Consider the following 26,816-nt stretch of genomic DNA (forward strand, 5'->3'; position numbering starts at 1 on the left):
TTTAAGGAGGGAATATAGTAATTTATAGTGTAAGTTCTCAAGTTGCACTTCGTGGATTCAGATTCTTGCTACAACCCTGACTACCTTTGTGACCCGGGGTAAGTGGCTTATCCTCCCTAAGACTCAGTTTCTGTGTTTCTAAAATGGGGATAATTCTACACAAGAATAAATAAGATAATATATTAAAAAAGTATAGTGTCTGGAACCTAGTATTCACACCGTAATTCAGCTATAATATAGTAAGGTTCAGTATATTATATATTATTTATTATTATTATTATTATTATTTTCATGATCAGATCCATGGTTTGGAGGAATTCCTCTAGTGATTTTCTTGAAGATGAGCTGAATTCAAAGAAACGGTAGGAGACCACTGTTGAGGTGTGTGCTTCTCAAACTGGGGAAATACAGAATAAGTAGGAAGAACCTTCCCCATTTTACTCAAATATTTGGAGGAAAATATTCTTATTTTAAGATAAACATTGGTATGTGATGGAATAGACTACAGCAGGAGGTTTTGGAGCCATTTCGTGCTTTTGATGGTGTGCACCAGGGCCGTGAGTCCATGCTCTCCTTCTGGGAGGGTTGCTTGGCCATGATTTAGGGAAAGCATCAGTATGGAGTTGCACAGTCTAGTCTGTGGCTTCTTGATTTTAAATTTAAATTAATTAAAATTAAAGTAAATAAAATTTAAAACTTTAGCACTCCAGTTATATGAGCCATATTTCAGCCACTCGATAGCCACATGCAGCTGATGGCTGCTATATTGGAGAACAGAGAACATTTATTTTCCTCATTGCAGAAAGTGCTGTTGGACAACACTACTAAGACCATTATATGACAGACTGTGGCTCCTCTAAACCCATTTCAAAAATAGCAATGACACTAAGGATGGAACAAAAGGGATAGATTTGAAAAATAGAACTGGTAAGACTTGCCCTGGGGCCTACCTTCCTCAAATTCCCATTATGCAAGAGCTTTTAACACACGCCTCCTTTTTAGTGGGGCTTTTTAATCCAATCTGCCCGATTTCTGATGCTGGGTGACACAGAAACTCAGCATGATTTGGGAAAGTGGCTTAGGCTTGGCATAATCTGGACAGATGTGGTTAATACCTATGGACAGAGAGTGTTTATCCAGTAAGAGAACAAGAAGAATGGAGAATCGCTCCCAGATGCTGACGCATGCTAGGTACTCAAATATTTGAAGGAATAAACAAACGAATGGACGAACAAATTAGCAAATACAATGAACTCTGTATCGATGGTGATGTCATTATATAATATGGAAAGAAAAGAAAATGGAGCTGGTTTGGGTGAAATGTGATACTAGTCTTAGAAACACAGAGTTTGTTGGAAGTGTCTGGGGTATGCAGTAGTAAATGGGGTGTTGGCTTTTAGGAGAGGCATTTGGTCAGAGATAATACATTTGGTGGTTAGCAACATATGTGCACAGTGCCTACACTCCTCACTCTCGAGTCACTGTGATTTGAAAGGTTCCATCCCTAAAATGTAATCAACTTCCACATTTCTTAAGTTTACCTGGATAACTGATGATCAGAGTTTTTGGTTGGCTTGAAATAACACATGTTAACTCACCGAGCTGAAAACGCTTCCAGCCAAAGCAAAGAAACCAGGTGTCTTAGTTCAAATAACCTTATCGTCAGAATTATATTATTTTTACTGGGTTTCTTGAAATTCTGAAAAATCCTACTTCTGGGGCTTCAAAGGCCCTAGATTGAGACAGCCACTGCACAAGGTGATAAGTGCATCCACCTGAGTAGATGAGACCACCTAAAGGAAGATGGCACGTCACCAGGAGGAGAGAGCCGGGAACAGCTGTCTGCACCATCCCTGCACCCCAGCTCATTCCAGAGAGGCTTCCTATGAGCTCAGTTGGAAGAGTCCCAAGAAATACACTGTAATGCTAATGCAAACAGCTCCCAATTAGGGGAGCCTTCAGGGGCCACTTCCCCAGGCCTAAAACAACTGTTTTCTTTAGGCCAAGAGGAAGCCAGAGGGTATCCAAAGACTAGCTTGGAGACCGGGTTAGCCACTTGGCTACCATCCTCAAATTCCCATCATGCAAGAGCTCTTAATGCACGCCTCCTTTTTAGTTGGGCCTTTTAATCCAATCTGCCCAATTTCTGATGCTGGGTGACCCAGAAACTCAGCATGATTTGGGAGGGTGACTTGGGCTTGGCATAATCTGGGCAGATGTGGTTAATACCTATGGACAGATGGTGTTCATCCGGTAAAATCAGGCACTTTATTATGTTAATTAATCCAAGTGGGACCCGGAAAATACAATATTAGCTGAATTTCCTGTCTAGCAAGGCGATTGGTGCTTTCTGTTGGCTTAAATCAGAAAATTCAATATCCTGGCATAACCAGGGATGTTCTGGAAATTTTTTTTCCCCATAAGGAAAAGCCTTTGATGAAAGCTAGAAAGGCAGAAGTGCTAATGGAGCTAATTTAAAGATAGAGACCCCACCCCCTCAAAGAGGGCCAGCCAGCATCTGCAAGGAGCCAGGCATCCCTAAGCAAACCCCAGCTATCCTCAGGCCTTAGCAGGGAGGAGGCAACAAAGTGATTCTCACTTTAAATTAGTTCAATTAGCACTTTTTCTTTTAAGAAGAAAAATGCTTTTATTCAAAAAGTGGTTTTCTTCATTTTAGCAACCTATATATTAAAAAGATTTCTGTGGGCTTATGTTTTACCATTTAGCAGCTGTTCCTGCTTAGAAAGTGCTGCTTTTCTCCTTTCAAGGGAGGTCAAGTAGTCAGGGGGTTAATTTCCATCCATTCTCACCCCCCTTCCCCATGCCTTTTAAAAATGTTGCATGCACCTATATGGGGATAGAACAGAGAGAAAATAACTTCTTAAAAAATATTTATTTATTAATTTGGTTGCTATGGGTCTTAGTTGAGGCAGGCAGTCTCCTTAGTTGCAGCAGGTGGGCTCCTTAGTTGTGGCTCACGGGCTCCTTTGTTGCGGCACACGGGCTCCTTAGTTGCAGCATGCATGTGGGATCTAGTTCCCTGACCAGGGATCAAACACGGGCCCCCTGCATTGGGAGCATGGAGTCTTAACCACTGTGCCACCAGGGAAGTCCAGACAACTTATTTTTAACTTATGGCTACAGAGTCTCTGTGTAATTGCCAGGAGGCAATCTGTATACAAAAAAAGAGGCTGGGTTCTGTAGTCAGGCAGACCTGAATTGATACTTTGGCCCTATAACCTACTAGTTGAGTGACCTCTGAACTCAGTTCTTCATTGGTACATGGGAATAATCACAGCTACCTCACTAGTTGTGAAAAGTGAATAATTTGAATTGATGGCTCTCAGGGGGTATGGCCCAAGGCCTGGAACCTGGTAGGAAGAATCCCCAGTAAGTCCTACTATTTGTCATGTACCAGGCACTGTGCTGAGTCCTCTCTATGTATGACCTGATTTCTCCCTGTCACCCCGTGAGGTCAGTTTGACTCTTCTGACTGTCATTTGAAGAAGCTGAAGTTCGGAGAGGCGTCCCACATCACCCAGCTGGTATTCAGCTGGGCCAGGGTTCAACACCAAGATGGTGGAATTTTGAAACTTCATGCCCCTCACCACTCTGTATAAATATTTGTATAATACATGTGATCGTTCTTCTGCTTAGTGTCCCGACAGTACACAATGAAGTATTTAAAGAACGCTTTCAGCATCCAACCCCTTTGCTCAAATCTCCTCTTGTTCACTTTTCACTCCAAAAAGGGTCTTCTCCCAGACGTAGGTCCTCTCCTCTCCCTTTTTATATGTATTTGGTGTGAACTTTTTTTTTTTCCGTTGTCGTTGTTGTTTCCTTTCTCTTTATGAAGGCGGAAGAGACGGAATTTCAACAAGCAAGCGACGGAAATCCTGAATGAATATTTCTATTCCCATCTCAGCAACCCCTACCCCAGTGAGGAAGCCAAAGAGGAGTTAGCCAAGAAGTGTGGTATCACAGTGTCCCAGGTAAGAAGCCCTCAAAGGGCTCAGCCCATAGCCTGGCCCTGGTGGAGTCACAGTGCAGAGTCTTGGAGGTCTTGCTTTCCTGAACTTTCATGCCTCGTAAGTTCCATCAACTTAAGCCTTAAAATGGCAAGGTCAGCACATGACGTGCATAAGAGAGTTTCCAAGGCAGTACCTGGAAAAACTTGAGAGGAGCCAACAGAAGTAGGAGAAGACTAAGTACAGTGTAAAAACAGGGACAGGGTTCTTCCCTCTGAGCTCTCCATTGCTTCAAATGGGTGAAGAATTCTACATGTACTTGGAAAGCCATCTGATTTTCTCATGTTATTTTCTCAAGCATACTTAATTCCTTGGCCCATGTTTTTGCCCAACCCAGGAACTTTAAGAGTCAGTGAATGGAACTTTTAAATGAAAGGGACTCAAATGTCCTCTCTTGATGTCCTCACTCTGTAACTGATGGAGTGTAGGAATTTTAACGTGTCACTATGCTTGCATTGGAATGATTGCACAAAATGTCACTGAGTGCCCCCTTCCCCCAAAGAGCAATAACCGTAACAGGTGCCTATTGACGTGGAAAGGTACGTGACATAAAATTTTTATGGACCTGGAGTGTTCAGCATTAATATGAAGTAGAAAGGTCAGCAAGTTTTTTTTTGTTTTTTTTTTTTTTTAAAACATCTTTATTGGGGTATAATTGCTTTACAATGGTGTGTTAGTTTCTGCTTTACAACAAAGTGAATCAGCTAGCAAGTTTTATATGTATCTACATTTTGTCTACACAAAGGATCCATCCAAACTTCTTACTCGGTCTGAACCTCAAATACCACCACCAGTCTCTAGTTGAGACCAGTAGGGATAGTCAAGAAATCTCTCAGAGAAAGCTTTCCTCAGAATTATGTCATGTGCAAGAGAATCAAAGGTACTAGTGTTTCCAAAAAGGGCAAGGGAGAGGGGGAAGTTGGGGAGAAGAGGCCTACTTCAGTGAAAAACTTCACTTAACATTTTGTAAATGAAGTAGACGCTGTTTTGTATAAACTGAGCATCTGTACTTCCTTGAGCTGAATCCTGGCTTCTGCTACTCCCCACTGGGTGCTGATCCCATCAGCCTGTGTTTAGCTAAGCAGAATTGGGTCTAGTCAAAATAAAGAACGCCACACAGGGGATCTGTGATGAAGAGATTGCCGGGCTCTCCCCAGCACTCTATGTGTGATTTTTGCAGCAGCCTTGGAAACCACCTTTCGGACAAGGCAGAAAGAATCGTCTCCTTTTTAACCTGGACCTTCCTCAGGTACTTGGACCCAGCGGAAGGTCGTTGCCAGTCTTGGCAACCTTGGGAAAGCAGAACATCGGTGGTCTAATTCAGGTGGCCTGATTGTTATCTAGGTTTCTAACCATTCTTGTCCAAATCTAGACCCATTGTCCACAAGTAAAGAGAACTGATGTTTTGTGGTGCTTGCTGCATGTTTCCAGGTATAAACCATATCACTAACCCACAAACAGTGAATTTCGGTCATGGGATCTTCTGCCGCTAAAGCTGAAAATCGCTATATTGTTTGAATTCAAATTCTGGGATTTGGAATTCCAAATCCCTATTGAAAATAGAATGAACTCTTCAGGATCTAGTCTGTATTGTATGTGAATAAAAAATGGAATCTTGGCCTATCCCAGCAACCTTCACATCCTTCATTATGGAAATCCAGGGTGCAAATAGTGTGTCCATTAAAATGATTACTTACATCTATTGTATCACCTTTCTCTTTCCCCTATCCATCCCAGGGCGATACCATTCTTCCTTCCCCATCACATCACTTCCTCCCAACAATAACCAGACTGTTCTACCATTGCCACACAAGTTCCAGTGGGAGACAACATGGTATCGTAGAACGAGCATTTGCTAGGAGCATGTTTATGCCGAGTCAACCGTGGGATTTTAGGAACTCACTCTTTCTATTTGGGTCTTAGTTGCCCCATCTCCAGTCATGGTTGGTTGGACCACATGATATATTAAATCTCCCTCTATCTCTAGTTCTCAAATCTAGGAGATGCCTTTGACTGTATCTTTCTTGTTTTTTGTTTGTTTGTTTGTTTGTTGCTTTGGGTTTTTTTAAAACTAAATTTATGTATTTATTTTTGGCTGAGTTGGGTCTTTGTTGCTGGGCACAGGCTTCCTCTAGTTGCGGCGAGCGGGGGCTACTCCTTGTTGCGGTGCGCGGGCTTCTCATTGCGGTGGCTTCTCTTGTTGCGGAGCACGGGCTCTAGGCACGCGGGCTTCAGGAGCTGTGGCTCGCGGGCTCTAGAGCGCAGGCTCAGTAGTTGTGGCTCACGGGCTTAGTTGCTCCGCGGCATGTGGGATCGTCCTGGACGAGGGTTCGAACCCGTGTTCCCTGCATTGGCAGGTGTCCCTGTGCCACCAGGGAAGCCCTGTCTTGGGGTTTTTGTTGTGGTGGTGGTTAATACTCACCCTCCATCTTGAAATTCTCCTACTTTGGCTTTCTTGACATTGTTCTCTCCGGAGTTTCCTCCTTCCTCTTGGGCCACAGCCTCCTGCTCAGTCTTCTTAGGGGATCTGCCATCTCTACCTATCCTAAAAGTATTGTTCTTTCATTAGCCCCCATCTCATCATGTCCTAGCCCATGGTCCTTAATTATTTTTTAAGACACATAGTCTTTTAAAATCCACCTACTAGTGAGTCCTCCTGTGATTCCCAAACCAAAATATGCTCAGACACAGAAACCCATCTATTGACCATCCTCTCCTTTGATCCCAGAACAGCCCTTCCTCTATTCTAATGCTTGGAGTGTGATCTACAGAAGGCAGCATCAGCTGGGAGCTTGTTAGAAATGTAAACTCTTGGGTCTTACTGTATAGCACAGGGAACTATACTCAATATTTTGTAATAACCTATAAGAGAAAAATAAATCTGAAAAAGAATATACGTATATATTTGTGTGTGTGTGTGTGTGTATATATATATATATATATATATATAAAATATATGTAACTGAATCACTGTGCTGTACACCTAAACCTAACACGATTTGTAAATCAACTATACTTCAATTAAAAAAAAATGTCTTGGGTCTCACCCCAGTCCTGAATCAGAATCTCTGGTGGAAAGGAGAGGAGGCTAGGGATCTGTCTTCATAAGCCCTCCATGCACACTTGACTTTGAAAAGCACTGTTCTACACAGTGAATTGGAGTGGCCCCCTCCGTGCTCACAGCTGCAAATATACTTCTCTTTAAATATCCCCATGAGACTTCTCTCCTGGAATGCCAAACTCATATATCTTACTTCCCACTGGACTTCACCATGGCTCTGCCCACGGGCTCTTCAAACTTAGTGTTCAAAATGTGAACCAAACTTTCCCCGGAGAATCAGTGATTCCTTCTGCATTATCTGTCTCGGAGTAAGTCAGTCACCTCTGTATCCCTAGTGCCTAGCACATAGTAGACCTTGTCAATGATTGTTGAACAGTGAGTTAATTAATGAAAACACCGATTCTATACATTGTTCAGGGCATATGACATCCCCCTAGTGGACGATGCAGGAAATGCCTGAACTGACCCAGCATCTTCCCTGCATGAGCATCTATTCTCCTGTAGAAAGGAATCATCCCAGGACCGGTCCCTTCTCCACCCTCTTCCTTCTCACCTTCTCTCATGTAGCCAATTTATTAGAGCACAGGCATTTTCTTTCCTCTTCAAAAGTCGTTCCAAACTTCCTTCATCTTTCCCCCTTTCTTCCAGCTCATCCAGTTACCTCAGAAAAAAATCTCCCTGCCTCTTTTCCTCTCTCTCTGTTCCACTTAGAAGTCAAAACCCAACCACAATGATGATTGATTCCTATGAATAGTGAAAGTTACATCAAGAAAAGCATGAGTTTGGGAGTGAAATTGGATAGGCAGTGGCCCCTGAATGGACCCAGAAATGCCCTTCCTCTTCCAGTTTAACTCTCTTTCTATAGGCACCAGCATTTACAATAAATAAAGCATTTTCTCTCGAGTTTTTTTCTCTCTTGTTTACTAATATTGCAATGCTATGTTTTGATTTTTATTACAGAGGCTTGGCATTTCTGCTTCAGTATGAGCTGTATAGGTCTATGAGGGATAGCTTTATAAGATTTTTTAATTTAGCTAATGCACTTTAAAAATAAGTGTAGTTTTGCAAGAACTGCCATTGTTGGGGTAAGTTAAATTACATGTAAGCTATGGTACATGTGTTACCAACTTCTCCTTCTCTCACCAAATTCATGGTTTGTTTTGTAATTGTATAAAACCACAATATTTTAGTTTGAAATCACATCTGAAATATGGGATATAAAACTCTGCTTCCTAAGGCAGGATTATGGGAGTAAAACTTGAATTTCACTGTGTCTCCACTTGTGTCTGGCAGAGGTCTTGGTATAAAGAGAACGGGCATAGAATCAAGCCAGGACAGCCACTGTGAGCCACATGAAGGAAATAGGTTAACAAATGAAAGTAAATTACGTTTATTTTGTGTATTGGTGTTAACATTTAAAGCCTGGAATTCAAAGGAATAATCAGTGCTAGGCTTCAGTTTTTCCTCATGTAGATAACACCAAGCTTTGCACAAAATACTTAGTGAAATTTATTGGATTGAGTTATATTGATCCTCAGGTCAGTAGTACAATGCAGCTAAGAATCTAGTCCATATTGAAGTTATTTAACTAATAAAAATGTGAAATTAATCCATCCATGAAAGCACCCATATGTTGATATAGATTTCTTTGAATATGTAAAGGTCTGTATATTTTGATTGCCCAAAGTCAGCTTTAGCATTGGTAAGTAACAGGCATTTCTCCTGAAATGCTAGGTTTATTTTAGTGTCCTATACTTAAGAGGTAAGCAGATTTAAAATGCTTGCCCTAAACTACAAGGGTCCTAGTTAAATGAGCAGCTCCTCCCTAGAAAAATCTTTGTCACAGTGGTTTTGCTAGACTGTGTTATATTAAGCAAGAGAATCTCATTTTATGTCGTTGCTCCTCTCCAAGCCCTTCCTTCAGATCTTTTAATCGATGTTGCAGAATCAGAGCTAGGATGAGACCAATGAGCCTACCTCTTCAACCCTCTCATAAGCTCTTCCTTTTCCTCTGTGATATTTGTGCAGAATGAACTTGGTAACTTTCTCCTCTTCTTTTAAACCTCTCTAGGTATCAAACTGGTTTGGAAATAAACGAATCCGGTACAAGAAGAACATAGGTAAATTTCAAGAGGAAGCCAATATTTATGCTGCCAAAACAGCTGTCACTGCTACCAATGTGTCAGCCCATGGAAGCCAAGCTAACTCACCGTCAACTCCCAATTCAGCTGGTTAGTTTTTTCTTTGAATTGGGGGAGATGTTCTCCATTTTTATATGTGCTTTTCCTACACTGGGGTTTTCTTTTAATTCTTTAGGCTATGGATGGGTTGATTTATGTATTTGATCATCTTTTTTACTGTTGATGCGACTTTGGATTTTTCTTTTCATTTCCAAAAAGCAATGTGTTTTGCTGTTTATAAGATGGGCTTGTCTGAGGGTTTGCACTAATGTGTCTCTTTAAGTTGGACAGAGGTAAATTGGTTGGTTTTCATGAGGAGACCTCTAAATTCTCCTTTCAGAGATTCTAATAAGTAAGCTCGACTTAATACTTTGAGATAGTCCCTTGGGGTTCAGGCATTTCGTCTGTCTCATATAAAGTTGTTGTCCTTATCTATTTTGCTGTTCCTATCACATGATGTCTGGGTCATCTACTAGCATGCATTCTTTGAAGGAATATTCACTCTTCTTTAAATATCTTATTAAAATGTTCTGGTCTGCAAAGCCAACTATGGTGATTGCTATCCATTTTTTACAGTTATCGTTCTTTACTGTTTTATTGTGTTGGTTTTCTTTATGTAAACTACAAAGAAAATTGCCAGTCATTAATTCAAATGATTTCAGATTCCAGTTTTTCTGTTACAGTATCAGTCATGTGCTGTACTCCTGGTTTTATTTTAGTAAATGTGCGTTGTATCACTAATTTCAGAGTTAGGCAAACATAATATATTTTGGGGGTGTGCCTTGTACCACCAGTTCTTAATTTCCACATGTGAAAAGAATAATCAGTAATGCATAAAAAATATAACCTTGGTGTTTGTATGCTATGGAAGGCATGCATGTTGGTGCTTTTTTTTTAAAGGGAAAACCAGAAATATTTCTTATTAAATAAGTACTTATTTATTAAATAAGGCTTTATTAAGTAAGTTAGATTAAGATATTTCTCCCCATAATGAACCAGATGCATTGATTTTGGCTGTGGGGTACATATCTAAGAAAATTGATGCCCCAACTTTAAAGGGTCACAAATTAAATATGTTAGATCATAATATGACTTTTAACTCTAATTTCTAACATTTGGAGGTATGTGGTATCTTTGACCTCCCCGCCTGTTTGCCCACTAAAATAAGTCCTCTTTCTACCCTGTGGTAGATTGTTATTGGAGACATGTAAGGCTCCACACACTAATGTCTTCTGTGAGCTTCTAGATGCTTCTAATTTGTTATCATAAAGTTCTCCAAGTCACTGGGCTGTACCGTCACAGCTTTCTTTTGTTTAAATGGAATCATGCATGAAGAGTGGCCTGGGCTTTGTAAACATGGATATGGTAAGACAATGTAGAATTCAATCCAGTTTCATTTTTCCCAGCACTCCAGATTAGGTAACCATGGAGAGCATATTTGCTTTTTGAGGTTTTGTGTGTGTGTGTGTGTGTGTGTGTTTCCTTCTCTTCTCATCATGGTATGATTGACAGAGGATCAAGGCTAACAGGTTCAATAACCAGAGAGTTTCCTTCATCCCCATCTGGTCAATTATTAAGCATTTCAGACCCAGCAACACTAGTTGAATTGTACTGCTAGGGAGACATTTTCACTTGTCTCTTTGGAAGAAGTGCAATTCTGTCAACATTAGCAAAAACACATTCGATACTCTTGCAAAGGTTATCATAATGTAAAACAGATATCAAAATGACTTTTTCCTGTCCCTGATATATCTGCATCGCAGATGGCTTAGCATGATTTATGAACAGTCTCTAGAAGGGCCCCGTGGACTCCCTTCATTACTAAATCCCTTTTTCTTCTTTCCTAAAGTACTTGAAAAGAGAAAAGTGAGCATTTTAACCCCCTCGTCTGTGTTTAAGAATTATTTTGGCTCTCTTGGAATATCCGTATGTGATTACAGTATTCTAAGGAATTTTTCTGGTGGCTTAAACTTCATGTGACTATTCTGAGCACAGAGTAAATTATTATGGAAAATTTGAGCTAAGCTTTCCAGTGGTGCCTAAGTTGTTGGAAATAATATGCAGAGGAACCCCTTTGTAGTGCTTTTTCTAAAACAGAGACAAAAGAAAATTCTATTGTATATGTGCAATAGCGTGGAATTTTAAAAGATAAATGGTTTAACAGGAAAAGTTATAAATGGGTTTTTCTATCTTTTCTTTGCTCTTAACACAACCCAAATCGCTACACAGATAGAGGGAGAACTTTAAAATGTTTCAGCTTTGCACATAGGGTGTTTATCATGTTGTATACCAGCTCTTTGATAATTCCGAAGGGTAGATAATAATTGAAATAGCAAGCTTTAAATAAGAGGTTAGGAAGTGAAAATATATTTTAGTTGAGTTTAGAGTTCTGGAACCTGGGAACTTTTTATATCCTCAGTATCGAAGCAGGAGTTTTTTCCAGAAGCTTTACTAAATATAAATACTCATTTCTACTGCAAGGAAGATATTTTGCAAGTAAATCTTATTCCTTCTAGAGGCTTTTGTGTGGATAGCAGTACTTCAGTATCTTTATTTAGGCCTCTTCTAAATATTCCTGTTTGTTGATATATGCCTGGCCTCCTATTTCCTTAAGCATAATTCATAAAAATCACGTAGGGCTGGGGCCTGTGAGGAATTAACAAGTATTTCGAGATACTTGGAATGCTTCATGTTTTACACCAGCAGAGTTGGGCAAAATGGATGGAGCAAGGAGGAAGAATAGAGAGAAGACAAGAAAATTAAGTTTTGAAAAAAAAGAAACAAAAATGGGGACCAACTGAAGCAATAGTTAATAACCTGGGTCCATAATTCTTTTGGAGTGACCTAAAATGACACCTTCTCAATTTCCTATTTTTGATGAGATTATGAAAGCAAGAGTTAACAGCTCAGAAAAATAAGGCCCTTTTAAGAAGGTTGGATTATCTATTTTGGAAGGTTGGAGAACATTTTAATATCTAAGAAGAAAGAAATTGGCTTATGGGTTACAGATATTTTCTGTGGCATAGCATCAGCATTGATATCTTAGCAGAATCTGTGATTAGCTAAGCAATCCCCGTTTTTTGAGGCTCAGAACCCACAGATTTGAATTCTTTTGCTTGGTTGTACGTGTCTGTGTGTGTCAAGGACAACAGTAGATTCAGCCATGACATTAGTTAGCAGCAAGCCCTTTAACATATTCTTATTACGCCCCTCGTAGAAAGTTTGGTGTTTTTCTGGGTTGGTGGAAGGTTATCATATTAAGGCCCTGGACACTGGCTTCCTAAGAGAAGTTTATGTATAGTACACATGGTTAGAGAGGAGGTGACACATCCAGAGTTGACTGACACTTCTAGTAAAGCCATCGGAACACTCATGGTTTTGTTTTTTAAAACCAGTGAAAGAATTTATCCCCTTGATGTTTTCTGCTGTGTTCGTTCTTCCTATGTTTCTTCCCTTGTGGAAAATGAAAACATGGCCTCCTGGAATTGGAACTCTAGATCCTGGACATGCACACCTGCTGAAGGTTATCTGGTTTCCCATTGAACCAGATAACCTTTCCCTCTTGTACTTTGCCCTGAGTAGAAAGTAATAATGGTTTTATTTTAATTTGGAGAGAAAAATCTTGAAAAACAGAGAAGTGAGCATAATATAATTAAGTTTACATCCAGCAAAGAGACTCTATCTTTGAGCCTCCAAACGGTATAGGAGGCCAACAGAGTCCAATATGATCAAACTGGCCACCTAATCTGTGTGAAGCCTACCTAGACTTCTAGATTGCAGAAATTAAGGTAATACTTGCCATCCATCTGCTTCCTAAAAATGCTGTGAGTTATAATGAGCTAATACTTTTAAAACACCTCAAGTTCCTTAGGAAGAAAAAGTCAATTCATTCTTGTTCTAGGTCATGGGTTCTCAATGTCAGTAAAGTTGCCATTTTTGGCTGTCATAGTTGTAGGGGGATGGATGTTCCTGGCATCTATGAGATGGAGACCAGGGATGTGTTTGACCATCCTACAATACGTAAGATATTCCTCCATAACAAAGAATTATCTGACCCAAAATGTGAATAGTGCCAAGGTCAAGAAACCCCGCTCTAGATTGAGATATTATCATTAGTATTCTATTTTTTGGATTTTGAAGTTAAGGAGACCAGGGATGTGTTTGACTGTCCTACAATACGTAAGATATTCCTCCACAACAAAGAATTATCTGGCCCAAAATGTGAATAGTGCCAAGGTCAAGAAACCCCGCTCTAGATTGAGATATTATCATTAGTATTCTATTTTTTGGATTTTGAAGTTAACTGAGTTTGGTTTTTTTTTTTTCCCCCTGAGCAAATGTAATTCTTTTGGAGACTCTTTAGAGTAGAAACAGAGTGTTCAGGAAATTGTCTTTTATGAAGATGGCTGTTAACACATCTCCGCATCGTGTTTGCATGAGCAAATGCATCAGAATCTGTAGGTGATCTATCACTTCTCTGTCTAGTTGAGTGCAAGTTTAGCTTTGTACGTGCCCCAGCTGTCTGGATTACGGCTTAAACGAGCTACTTGCCTCCCTTTCCAAGCCAAATTCAGAACCTTTTAACTGGCAAGCACGTCTTAAAATGTGCTTCTAGTCCTTGCCATCACTTTATAGCCACCTGCAGGTAAGGTTCCAGACTGACCTTCTCAGCAAACTAGGTAATTCTGTTTTAGTTCTTTGAGAATTCCACAGCACCTCCGAGAGAGCCCACATGCTATTTGTCTATGAATCACATCCTTCCCAGGAGGTTATCCAATCCAGGATAAGTTCTTTCCAACTTCCAGTGCCAGATGAAGAATGAGTCTCCCCGTCCTTCCTTAGATGTTTGTGTGGACGTGTCTGCCTTATTGCAGTATTCGTGACACCTGGTCTCTTTCCTCAGTGAAATCACTGCCTCTAGTTACTTATCAGAGAAGCAGAAGCCATGGCGGTGTTGTACGTGGGTGTACAGAGACAATGAAATGCTGAAACAGCATGGCCAAAAGCACAGGGACTCCTTCTGCAATTACTGCTCTGATTCAAATGCATTTGTACATGAAGTACATTGATATGTGCATATTCATCTCTATGTACATTAGGCAGCCAGACATATTTACAATTTATCTATGCACATATATTTTTTAAATCATCTGTGTCAATTGCAGTGTATATCTTGTAAGTGGCACATTCCGTGCCTTCATGGTTCCGTGGGTGCCATGTTCCTTGGCATCAGTGTAGCCCTCTGGAAGTTTCTCCCATTTCTCAGTCTGTGTGCTAATTTCCAATAAACCATCAATCAAGCATGTAGAGTGTATGTTTATTACATGGTATTTGGTTGGGAGAGAAATAAGATACCTGGGCTTCAAACTGAATACTCTCGGGGGAAAAAAAAAATCCTGATATCATATAAACAATTATAATTTGGGTTCTTAGAGCTGCTGGTTCTTGGTTCTGATGACATCTACCTGTGAGCGTGTGTTGTAATACTTATTATAAAATGGCTTTTAATATTTAGGTTATATTGCTGTGGTTGAAAGAAAGATTTGAGAGGGATGTAACTAGGACATAGATGCCTGGGTCTTATATATCTTAACATACGAATGTGATCTGTGCTACGCACTGCTTCACCCACACGTTGTGGGGGGGACTGTTTGAAAGATTTGCAGCACATTAATGGAAGGAGGGTCCAGGCCAAAGCCTCTGCCCACTGATTGGGTATAAGCCACACCTGGTCAAATCTTGTACCTATTTTGCCTAAGATCCAACTTTTCTAATTCCTCTCAGATAAGCTAAACCGAGAAATGTGTGCCAGATGACATACACAGGACATGTTTCAGAGTTAATCGGGATGTCATAGTTCTTTGGATGGTGCTTGAGTTGTCCCCTGACCCCCAAAGAAAGCAATCCCTTTTTCCCATGAGAAGGGAGTTAAGAGTGGAGGATCCGTCTGTGTAGCAAAATACTCGGCTGGCTCCTTGCATATGGATGAACACCCCAAAGAACAAAGCAGAATGGAGATGTTCCTTAACTTGAGGTTGTCCCCAAGTAAATTGTCCTCAAGTAAATCATTTGGTTCCTCTAAATGGCTCTTGCCTTTGAAGGATGAGGATACCATGAATAGTTGAGGCGAGTGGCAGAGTTTAGAAGTCATTGCTAGTTAAGTGGTCCTGCCATGGAACAAAAAACCCTTCTGTTCGGCGTAGCTGCAGCTCTTCGTGTGAGGCGAGACGGCTCTCTAGGATGGCACAAATCCCTATTTTGGGATAAAAGAGAGTCAGAGCTGGGGCATGAATCATTGTTGGGTGATTCCACACGGATGATGGCTGTCTCAGAATTCAAGGGCAGGAGTGCAATTTGAGCAATATAGGGACGGAAACTAGAGTGGAACTGACCTGGGTCCCTGAGGTCTGTCCTCCTCCAGGCTAACGTCATGTTTTAACCAAACCTTGCACGTTGAGCTTTCTTTCCTAATGCACTGAGCTGCATGATGGCTTCAGAATAATATTAAGCTTTTCCACGGCCTTGTGTTTAGGTTGAGGGCGGACTAGGTTTACCACAGTAGAACCAGTGGAACCCGGGTGGTGCCTACAGGCTAAGTCTGGGAGAAAGTTTCAACTCTAGGAGGTGAAAGCAGATAGTTAACTGCTTTTCTGAAGACTCACTTTATTATTATTACTATCATTTCACATTTCATGCATGCTTGAGAATTCCTGGTCCATTTTCTGTCTCATCTTCCTCCAAAATGGCAGGTGGCAGAGAAAAGCATATTGTTCTCACTCATTTTTGCAGTCCTCACGATTCTCTTGGACTGTTTGCCACCCAGCAGGGAACATCACCTACTTTCTAGAAATCAGGAATGTTGGTGACTCATATCACAGGGCCAGCCCTACTGTGCAGCATTGCCTTCATGCCCCCCCCACCCCCAGGTGCTGCTACCCATGTGAGAGTAGATGGGTGTAGCATTAGTTTGTTTAGAATCCAGCTGATAGCTCACGTGCTCCATCGTGGTGGCAGAAGTACCACTGACCAGCCTGTAGTCTCCGGCCCACAGTCCCCCAGCCAATCCTAGAATTTTAGAGACGTGAGAGAGAGACCCTGGGTCTGGAGACTGTCTTCAACTCAAACAGAGCAAGCTGAGAAGAATACGTGTTTCCTTTCTCAGCTTGAAGCTGCTAAGGGGAAGCAGACCTATGGGCAACTTGCAGTGAGATGTGGGCTCCGCATAACATGAATGATATGCACCCTTTATTGCTTGCTCTGTTCTTCATGCTACTAACCAGACTCTGTTGATGTTGTTTTGATTTTAGTTTTTATTTGGGGGGGGGGTTGCTTTGCATGTCATTCTTCCTCTTGGCTGTTAGTTGCGGGGGTTAAGCCTTTTCCTTTCTGTGATTCAGGTGCCTCACTCTTTCCTTTCCAGGTTCTTCCAGTTCTTTTAACATGTCAAACTCTGGAGATTTGTTCATGAGCGTGCAGTCACTCAATGGGGATTCTTACCAAGGGGCCCAGGTTGGAGCCAACGTGCAATCACAGGTAGGGACCCAGCCAATGTGCCGCCAGGTGAATGCTTTAGCGTCCGAGAGCCCTCAGTCGGATTGGCACCTCCTGTTTCTGTCCAGAGAGAGAGAGACGGACAGACAGAGAGAGATGTAGAGACAAAACCTTACCAACAACCAAACCGAATCAAAGACAACCATTGTCGTGGGGAATCTCGTCCACACTTTGTGAATGCGTCTGGCTCTGGCTTGTCAGTCACCCTAGGAGGGCAGGAGAGCGGCAAGCACGGGGTGAGGTGACTAAGGCCCGTCGGGCAAGTGGACCCAGTGTATTCTTTGCTCACGAAAGGGTAAGGGAGGAGGAGTTGAGTCCATCAGTTCACTTTTCAGGTCCGTCTCTTGTTTGTTGCTCTTCCACACTCAACATCTGCCCAATACAGAGGTCATGAATGACTAGGCACATACCTTAGGATCTCACGTTTTCATTTTAACCTTTGAAAACACCCAGCCAGGCTGACTAAGCTCATCTTCTTAGTCATCCTTGAGGTCAAGGGATTTGGGTTTCTGGTGATGAGTCTGTAAGTCCATGCTGGGAAACAAAAATCAAGCGTGCGGTGTAGACCCTCAGCGCTCCCTAGTCAGCAGCTCGCCTTCACGAGAGCTCAGAAGCCGTCCTCCTGTGTCAGCACACAGCCTGATGTGACAGGGTGAGGTCCTGTGCTCTGGGTCAGAATCGCTAGGGAAGTTCTGAGCCAAGCCCATCCAGGCTCCCACCCTGCCAGTGGAGCGGGAAGCATTACATGCCTGGAAGAGACCACCTGGCCGGTGATTCGGTGCCCTGCTCAGGAAACATTGCCTGGAAACAAGTTTGAGGAGATATAGTCAGACTTCGGTCAAATGACTAAACAGCTGGCCATCATTTAAGTCCTCAGAAAGACAACATTAGTCGCACACCGCTCTCTCTGTGAGGGGCCTGGCCAAGCCCCTCTACACAGAACCTTGACTTTTGTAGGATCCCCAGCAAAGAGGTTAGATGGGCTGATCCGGAGGGCAGGGAAAATCCCTTCACTCTGCCCACTCTCAGCCCCTCTATCACCCAGTCCCTGCCGTCTCATGCAGCATTGTTGAATTAGTTTCAGTGCTGGGAATCCCAGCTTTCTTTGACCATTTTTCTGTCTTGCTTACTGAAATCAGAAAGGATAGTGGATTTGGCATAGAGAGGAGGCCCAGCCTCCTCCTAATGGTTCCTTTCCCAGGAAGAATGTCTCCAGTGATCGCATTAATTTGGCGAGCCCAAATGGTAGCCTGTGTGATGATGATGTGCCTCCCTTTCCCTGCATCTCCCTGACTAATTTCCTCTCTGTTGTTGTTCATCTGTTTAGGTGGATACCCTTCGCCATGTTATCAGCCAGACAGGAGGATACAGTGACGGACTCGCAGCCAGTCAGATGTACAGTCCGCAGGGCATCAGTGTAAGAAAACAAGGCTCCCCCCCGCCACCCTTTGTTTTTATTCTATCACTATCAATTAGTTCAAAGCCATAGGGCTCAGAATGCCACTTAGTAGGACTTCTTAGCTTTACGGTCACCTATTTCTTGTTTCTGTGTCGGTCATGCCGTCGGCAGCATTCTACCCTCAAAAAAAGTGGCGATTGGGCAGGCTTCATGCAGGCAGCTGGCGTCTAGGGCTGTCACACACAATCAGTGTTTGCATGGCACCTGCGGCCACATGCGTTCAGCTGAGAGGGGCTGCTAAACAGGTGACACCTAGTACAACAGTGGTAGGAAACGTCCCCACAAGCGGGGGCCTGGGAACCTGGGGAGAAAAACCAGTAGCCGAAATCCATTGCATCCAGATCTGTGGTCTTAAAAAAAAAAACCTTTCTCCCATCTAAGGACGATTAAAAAAAATTAACACAGAGGCTGGGTATGCTGAAGGGATGGGGAGGGGTGCAGACCATCTTCTACTTGTTCTTGGGTGCGCTGGCGGCTCCTGACTAGCATGAAAATTCATAGCGACAAGCTATGTCGCACAGAGTGAAATCGATCAGACAGACACAAGGAGAATCGAGTGTAGATTTGGGACAGCAATCCAACTTGATTTCTCAGATCAATCGTCCGCTATCTCAGCAGCGGTGACAGCAAGCTGGGACAAGGGGGCAGCCTGGAAAAGGAAGCTGTTCTTTAGATCAGAGGTGATTTCCTGGGCTTTTAGAGGTCATAAGATGCTCCAGTAGAACTATTGGCTCAGAACTGTCTAAGAAAACTATGATTGGATGATGGTGAGGATTTTTTGTTGTTGTTTCTGTTGTTAGGATTAAAATAAATTGGGGATGGAGGGAAGGAAAGGTAGGCATAGTGTGCTGATGTAATTCTAGCCTATACTAATTGAGGTATGGTATCTGCAATGAAAAAGGTGATAGCTTTTTAACTCTGCATTGGTGAAATCATCTATGACAATGGCCAGACTGGAAGGAAGCAAGAGGATACCAGATGTTTCATCAGATGAGGAACGGTTGAAAAAATTAGGAATTCTTAGCCCATTAAAGAGAAGGTTTGGCTGGTAAGCAATAGTTTAAGACACGCTGTCGTCAGTGAGAGAGATTGGATTCATCGTGAATGATGTAAAGAGAGGTAGGATAGATCACTGAGTAGAAGATTCAGGGAAACAGATTTCACTTCAACATCTCAAGGGCCTTTCAAGATGCAGTCAGAGTTGTCCAAAGAAGGGATCTTTTGCCTCTGGAAGCCGAGAATTCCCCGTCATTGGCGCGTTCAGACATTGTTTGGCTAACTACTTGGTAAGGATGTTGTGGAAGGGAGTTAAGTACCAGGTGATGACTGTCTTGGTGACTTTTAAGGCCCCTTCCAATTAGGAATTCTTTATTTTCTACCTTCCTTAGACAGAATCTCCTCTGAGTTTATATAGTATTTATCAAGTTCCTCTCTGGGATGGAAGGAGGGAGGTTAGAGCTGACCCTGTTAAACATACCCTGGGTACCTGTGTCCCTTTTTTAGAAAGGGTTTCCAGAGCAGAGGGATTTTTCCCTTCTTGTGCTTATACTAATTATTATTCCTGTGTTCGTGGCTGACTTGTCAGACGCCTGCTTAGAAAAAAATCCAAGATACCATGGTGGAGAATTGTGTTCTCAAACATGGATTCCAAATGAATTAAGTTGTTCTGTGTTTGTATGGGGAGGTTCAAGCACATAGGCATTTATCCACTTCCTGGATCTTTTTGAGCTAGAAGATCGGTCTTTCCACAAAAAGTTTTGCTCTGTGTGTAAGTGGAAGAGAGGAACATGAGGAAAGTATAAGAATGTGGGGAGGAGACTATGGACGCACTCAGAAAGAGAACTGCAGAAAGTCTACATGACTGGGCAGGAAATGGGGCTGACAGTTCTGCTATTTGGTATCTTTCTTTCCTAATTGGGTAGCACAGGAGAGAGCGGCACTCAGACTCTGGGGGGTCAACGTTGGCCCCTCTGACGTCATCTGGTGGGCTGGGAATCATTTCTGAAATAGTGTAACCAAACATGTGCAGATCATTATGTCTGATTACATAAGCCCACCGCAAAAACTGGGCTGGAAAATGCCACTTGAAAGAGTCTCTCACTTTGCATTAATTTTTTTCCCCTGTGAGCTGTTTATTTTGTTTCTGGATCTTTAAGACATAGGATAAATGAATCAAAGGCCGATCATGATACGGTCTGTTCCTTTGGTATTAATTTTAAGTTGTGCCACCTTGCAGGAGACTGAGCTTGTGGGATGTATTTTTAGAGAGTGGTATTAGTTGCCGAAGCATGTGTATGTGCAGAGAGGGGCACTGGCTGCTAGGAGAAATGAGAGAGAGAGAGAAAAGGAGGTAGACAAGAAGAGACAAGGACAGGAATGAAAGATTTGAGCCAATGAATAGAAATAAACAATTCCAAAACCCACGGCAGCAATGGAATTCCCAGCTGGGCTGGATTGTGTTTCGTTCAGTGGAGGACATTTTCTGGGCAGCCTTTATCTACTCCCCTGTCTGGGTTTTCACAGCACTCACGTCTTATCCAACCAGCGTCTATTTTAAATCTTGTAGAGTTCAGACGGCTTGCCTTTAACTAAGGCCACGTAGTGATCAGGTTGCAAGGTGTGGTGGTGAGAGCCCTGCGTTGGGAGTTGGGAGACTCTGGTCCTTGTAACTCTCATGTGCCCATGGGCAGGCGTCAAACCTTGTCTTTTATAGAATGGGGCCGGTAATTCTCACCCTTAGTACCTTCATGACTGCTTTAGGGAAAATGAGAAAATAGGTAGGAATGGGCTTGGCAAAGCACACGTTTTTCCACATGAATGCAGCACGAAAAGTTATAAGTGATAACTTTCTAATTTGACCTTTTTCCTCCTCTTGTGTGAGCAGTTTTCCCAGTAGGTAGTTCCTAGTGAGGATAGGATAGGACACAGTTGTCACTTTTTCCTCTTCTGATGGAAAGGTACACTTTTGACAAGGATACAGAGTTATGCAAGGCCTAAGGACCCCCTTCCTTAGCCAGAGTGAGCGTTTAAGACCCTGGGTCTTTAAGACACAGGGTAAATGAATCAAAGGCTGCTCATGATACGGTCTGTTCCTTTGGTATCAATTTTAAGTTGTGTTAAATTATACCTTTTTGAGTGCTTTGTATTCTCAAATGACAACGGGCAATGCTTACTGGGTTTAGAGTGGCTCTAAGTGATGGAGGGAGGTTACTTCACTTCTCTGTCAGTTAGACAGACTGAAAGATCACGTAGCTATCACATCCACTCTTTGGTTTCCCTTCCCACTGCCACCATCCTCGTTCTAGAAATGGTTCATTAGCTAGGCTATTGTGATTATTTCCTAATTACCGTTACAGCCTTTAGTGTCTCCTTTCTCCTGCACACATCCCCAGAATTTTGTCATTCCTTGCCCAGAAACCAAGAGCACTTCTCTATTGCCCACCTAAGCAAGTTGAATCCCTGAGTCGGACATTTTCAGAGTCTTCCACGCTCCGGCCCCATCTACCTATCCATCCCCCTCACTCCCCAAGTCACACTGACTCTCCCACGCCCAGATCCTCCTTGCTGTTTGTCTTCTTCTCCTTATAACCCTCCTTCCTCTCTTCTCTCCACTTTATCACACACATACTCCCTTGCCTTATAGACATATGCACAGATACACTCAATCAGTCTTTGTCTTTCATTCCCAAATACGCATGTGGTCCCAAAATGCATATATTAGTTGCTCAAAACATGTTTGTTGAATGAATAAATCAGAAGACAAGCTACCACTGAATTTAAAAATGCCACATCTTATGTAACAGCTGTAAAATACCTAGTAATGATTTTTCTCTTAAATGCCTTACTAACCCACAAATAGACTGTCTTTTTTAATTCAAAAAGCTTCTTAAGTCTTTCTTTTTGGAAAAAGTTTCTAAACTTTTTGACCAAGGCAGATTCTCTGAGAATTAAGAGTCAGATCAGCATTAAATAGATGAAGTTATAGAGTGATGATACTGTCAAGAGAATTATCCCTTTGAATTCTTTAGCACCTTCTTTCCTAAAAGAATCCCCTTATCAAAAGCTGCTTGTGGGGTAGCCATCTATACAGCAAGAGAACATCGTTTCTTTTTTTTTTTTTAATTTTATTGAAGTATAGTTGATTTACAATGTTGTGTTTATTTCTTCTGTATAGCAAAGTGACTCAGTTATGCATATATATATTCTTTTTCATATTCTTTTCCATTATGGTTTATCACAGGATATTGAGTATGTTGTGCTATACAGTAGGACCTTGTTGTGTATCCATCCTATATATAATAGTTTGCATCTGCTAATCCCATACTCCCAATCCTTCCCTCCCCCATCCCCACTCCCCTTTGGCAGCCACAAGCCTGAAGAACACCGTTTCTCATGGGGTTCTCACTGCTTTCTCTACCAGACGTGGGACAAGAACCTGCACAAACAAACGGGTGGACCGTGGCAGCAACCTGAAGTCAGGAAACTTGGATCCTTCTTGTGGCTTTTCTTCTGGCGAGTCTCTTCATCTCTGTATCGTTGCTTCATCTGTCAAATTTATCCCATCAACAAGCTCTAAGGTCCTTTCAGCGTAGTAGTTCTGGAGTCCTACAAGTATGGTTTTTGATTCCTACTGTTCACTCAAGGGACACCAGGCTCAACCGTAGGCTCCTCTTTCCAGAAAACTCTTTCAGTTGAGTTAGTCTCTGCCATCTTTTCTAGCCTACCCTATCGCTTCCCCTTTCAGTTGGATCTTGAGGGAAGGAGGAAGAGCTTGCATTACATGAACTTTTCCCTTTGAATTCACGGAGATTTGTGGTAGCAGAAAGCATTAGTCTTTAGGGTGAAATTATTTTTGATTATTTTAAAATGTGAGAGGGGACTTCCCTGGTGGTCCAGTGGTCAAGACTCGGTGCTCCCAATGCAGGGGGCCTGGGTTCGATCCCCGGTCAGGGATCTAGATCCCACGTGCTGCGACTAAGACCCAGCGCAGCCAAATAAATATTAAAAAATAATAAATTTTTTTAAATAAAATAAAATGTGAGTTAAGGGAGTGAGTTCACTCTAGCCACATCTTAAATGTTGACAGATACCTCTATAAGATTGTCATTATTCAAGAGATTAAGTGAAAATAGAAAAAAGTGTTAGTGTTCTCTCTATAAAGGCAAAGTGCCATTAACGTCAGTTTATGACAGAAAAGTCTCATTGATTTTGCTTTGTGATAATTATAGTAGTGGAAAAATAGATATGAGGCTTTGATCTTTGTAAACCATAACATACGTGTTTTTATTTTATTTTTTTTTTGCTTTCTCCCATGTTAGGCAAAGGGACAAAAGGACATTTACAAAGAAAATAAATAAAATATAGAATCATTGGGACAAAAATAGAGAACTGTTTAAGTGAACACGTTTCAGGCATTTAAACATCACAGGGCTTACTTGGTAATACTTGGCCACCTGTCATCATTTTCATTTTTTCTTAACTACTTCTGAGAGACCTCCTTCCACTTAAAGTATATATTAATAAGATGTTGCCACATGTGGACTTGTAAGAATGGAGAGTGAGGGTGATAATTAAAATCATATGCAGATCTTTAAAAACTCACTTTAATTATATGAAGTTTTAATTGTTCTACCAAGCTGAATGTGAATTTTGAAGTTATTAAAACATATTCAGATGTGCTCCCAGTTACTTGCCTTTGGGTACCTTCTGGTGCTGCAGCCAGGGACCAGTGAACAGCCCCAGTCTGGGGGGTAAAGGGAGTGAGGATAGGCTTGAACATGGTGAACCAGTCTCTGCAGGGTTGAAGGCAGCAGTACAGAGGAGATGGACCCCCACCTTCCAGAAGCTTATAAGTCTGGCTGTCCCTGATGACAGAGCCAAAGGGAAAGTCCCTTTAGCTTCTTACATGACGAGGCCTTTCAGCCTTAATACCGTATCAACTGAGCATTCGAGATTAGAACAGCATTTTATTTGAGCCCACAATAGTTGGAGAAGCAAAAAAAAGGAAAAAACCCAATATTGTAATTTCATATGCAATCCACTGTTTTTCACCAGCTGCCAGGTGAAAGTCCTTAAAGGTACAGAAGATGAATGAGGCCAGATCATTCAATGTCGTATTTAAATATTCATGCATTCATGTATTCACTAATTCATTCATCCATTCCTTCGATAAATATGTCATCAATAGCATTTTTGACCTCCGGGAAAGAGGCTACATCATAATATATCCAGGTCAAGTTGGAGAAACCCTGATGCCAATCAAGATGTATTTTAACTTTCAGTCTCATTCAACACTTTATCTGATATTACGTTTCCTGTTCTTGGAATGCTAGGACAAGGGAGCCAATCAACTTTGTAGTTTAGGAGGGAATTTGAAATTAAGCTATATAGCAGAAGAGAGGAGTTCAAGACCAACCAGCAATAGTTTGAGAAACCTACTCCCCGCTGCACAAAAAAGCCATACCATGGACTTACAATAAAATAAGTATACTTCTGTGGAGATTCCATATCTCTTTGTAGAAGTAGAAGTAGTCACAAAGAATTTTCTTGATCTCAAACCTAGTGATACAATCACTCCAAACATGGTTACATTTATAATGTGTGTACACATCTTTCACTTCTGCCACTTTCTGCCTGTGTAACTGTGGACAAGTCACTTTTTCTCGATAAGACTCAGTCTCCTGTACTCTAAAAAGGACAGTTGAGCTGGATGATGTCAAAGGCCTCTTCCAGTATCTCTGTTCTACTTATAAGCATGATGTTTTTCCATTCCCAAGAAAATACAGGAGGAGAGGAAATACTTCAAAACTATAAGGAAAAGATAAATTTGTGTTTTTGGAAATAGTCCTATCTCTGACATGACAATGACGCCATGCTGTTTTCATTGGAATCAATGTGTTATAGCATCCTGTCCAGTTGGGCCCACATTTGTCCTTGCAGCCATGCTGTCCTTGGGCTAGGATTGGGTTAGCTGTTCCGGACTCAAGTTGACCCTGCCTTCTGCTCCATAAAGAAAAAAAATTACAACCTCAAAAGGGCAGTTTGTTTTTGTGGTTGCTCCTGAAAGTGGCATAGCCCCTTTAGACCTCGGTAAATATTAAGCTAATTAAATTGGCTGAATTTAATTGTGGGGAAAAGTTAGTATTGATCTCAGAAGATGGCCCTCTTCTTGCCGTCTGGGAAGGAGTTCCATGTTCTTAAACAAGTTTGTTTTCAGAGAAAATATTAGACCTCTTTTTAAGAAAATCCAATTGTTATTTTTAACTTTGGTACATTTTAAAAATCTCTACTTATACCTGGCTCTAAGTGAGTTTGGGGATATTCTGTTCCACATCTTTAAATATTAAGTATTTGGATCCCTAAATATTCTCCAAATTCACAGATATAGAAGGCATGACTGACTTGAGTCTGGAACAACTAACCAGGTTAAGTAAATGAATAAGTGCTTTATTTGACAGATTTATTGAGAACCTTCTGATATCCAGTACCAGGAATGCAAATATCAATAGGACATGGTTCTTGCACTCTGTAAAGTCACAGAAAGCTAGAAGGACTGGGAGTTACCTGGTTCAGTCCCCTGCCTCACTGAAAGGGAAGGACTACACCACCTTTATATAATCAACATAATATGATTTTTAAAGAATTTGGAGAATGGCCATCATAATTTCCAACTCTGTCTGCCACTAATTCATCTAACCTAATAAGTTTTCAAGCCTAAGCCAGACGTGTCTTTGAACTCATCTTGACTTGAACCTTTCTACATTTCTAAAAACTCTTTGGGGCTTAGAGAGGTCCAGTCTCTGGGAGTGTGGAAACCAGCCTCAGCCGACCTGTAGACCTTGAGGATACTCTCTCTGTAAGAGGATGAGGTTCTCACGAGGGAAGTTTCAGATCCCTCTCTCACCAGAGCTCAGGAGTTCTACAGAGAGCCAGCGTAACTACTGAGGGTTCTGTGCCTTTTTAGAGGGGTAGAAGAACAAAAGCACAATTAATTACATGCTTAAAGTTCTGGGGATAACTTGAGCCTCCACCAATATCCATACTAAGAATACTAATTCATAATAGTTATTGAGTACCCTAATCCAGTGTCTTTATAAACATTCTCATCTCCATTTTATGGATAGAAAATGGAGACTCAGAGAGGTTAAGTAGTTTGCCCAAAAGTCAAATAGCCCATCAGTGATAGAGCCAGGGTGTGGGCCAAGATGGTCTAACTCCAAAGCTTCTGTTCTTTCCCTTTATCCAGATGGACCCTTGAACCTCTAGATCTTATGCTTAATGAAGGGAGGTGTCAAGAACCTTACAGTAAGAGAATCCGTTATGTTTCCTAGTAATAAATATTTTGGAGCCTGGCTGGTATGGGAAAGAACTATAAGAACTCAGTTATGACTATTCTGTTATATATCCTTTCAGGGTAGCATATAGAAGGCTTAAGACTGGTTGGTTCTTTTATTAAAATTAAATCTAAAACTTACAAAGTAAGTCCTTCCCTGGATATAGCTTACTCTTCACCACTATTATGTCATGTTTGGCTAGCC

At 41.6% G+C, this 26,816-nt stretch overlaps 1 protein-coding gene across 3 annotated transcripts in view; it reads left to right on the forward strand.

Annotated features, from left to right (window-relative positions):
- Positions 1–26,816, forward strand: part of PBX1 (PBX homeobox 1) — a 278,098-nt gene that overhangs the window by 236,007 nt on the left and 15,275 nt on the right. The window contains exons 5-8 of one of the 3 annotated variants that reach the window (XM_065874488.1): positions 3,857–3,992; positions 9,161–9,320; positions 16,690–16,802; positions 18,148–18,237. In XM_065874488.1, coding sequence (XP_065730560.1) covers positions 3,857–3,992; positions 9,161–9,320; positions 16,690–16,802; positions 18,148–18,237 — 499 coding nt within the window. Of the gene's footprint in view, positions 1–3,856; positions 3,993–9,160; positions 9,321–16,689; positions 16,803–18,147; positions 18,238–26,816 lie in introns of those variants that run through there. The other 2 variants (XM_065874498.1, XM_065874506.1) reach the window with 2 other exon arrangements.

This window comes from Phocoena phocoena, chromosome 1, assembly GCF_963924675.1.
Source record: "Phocoena phocoena chromosome 1, mPhoPho1.1, whole genome shotgun sequence".
NCBI classification, from domain to species: domain Eukaryota; kingdom Metazoa; phylum Chordata; class Mammalia; order Artiodactyla; family Phocoenidae; genus Phocoena; species Phocoena phocoena.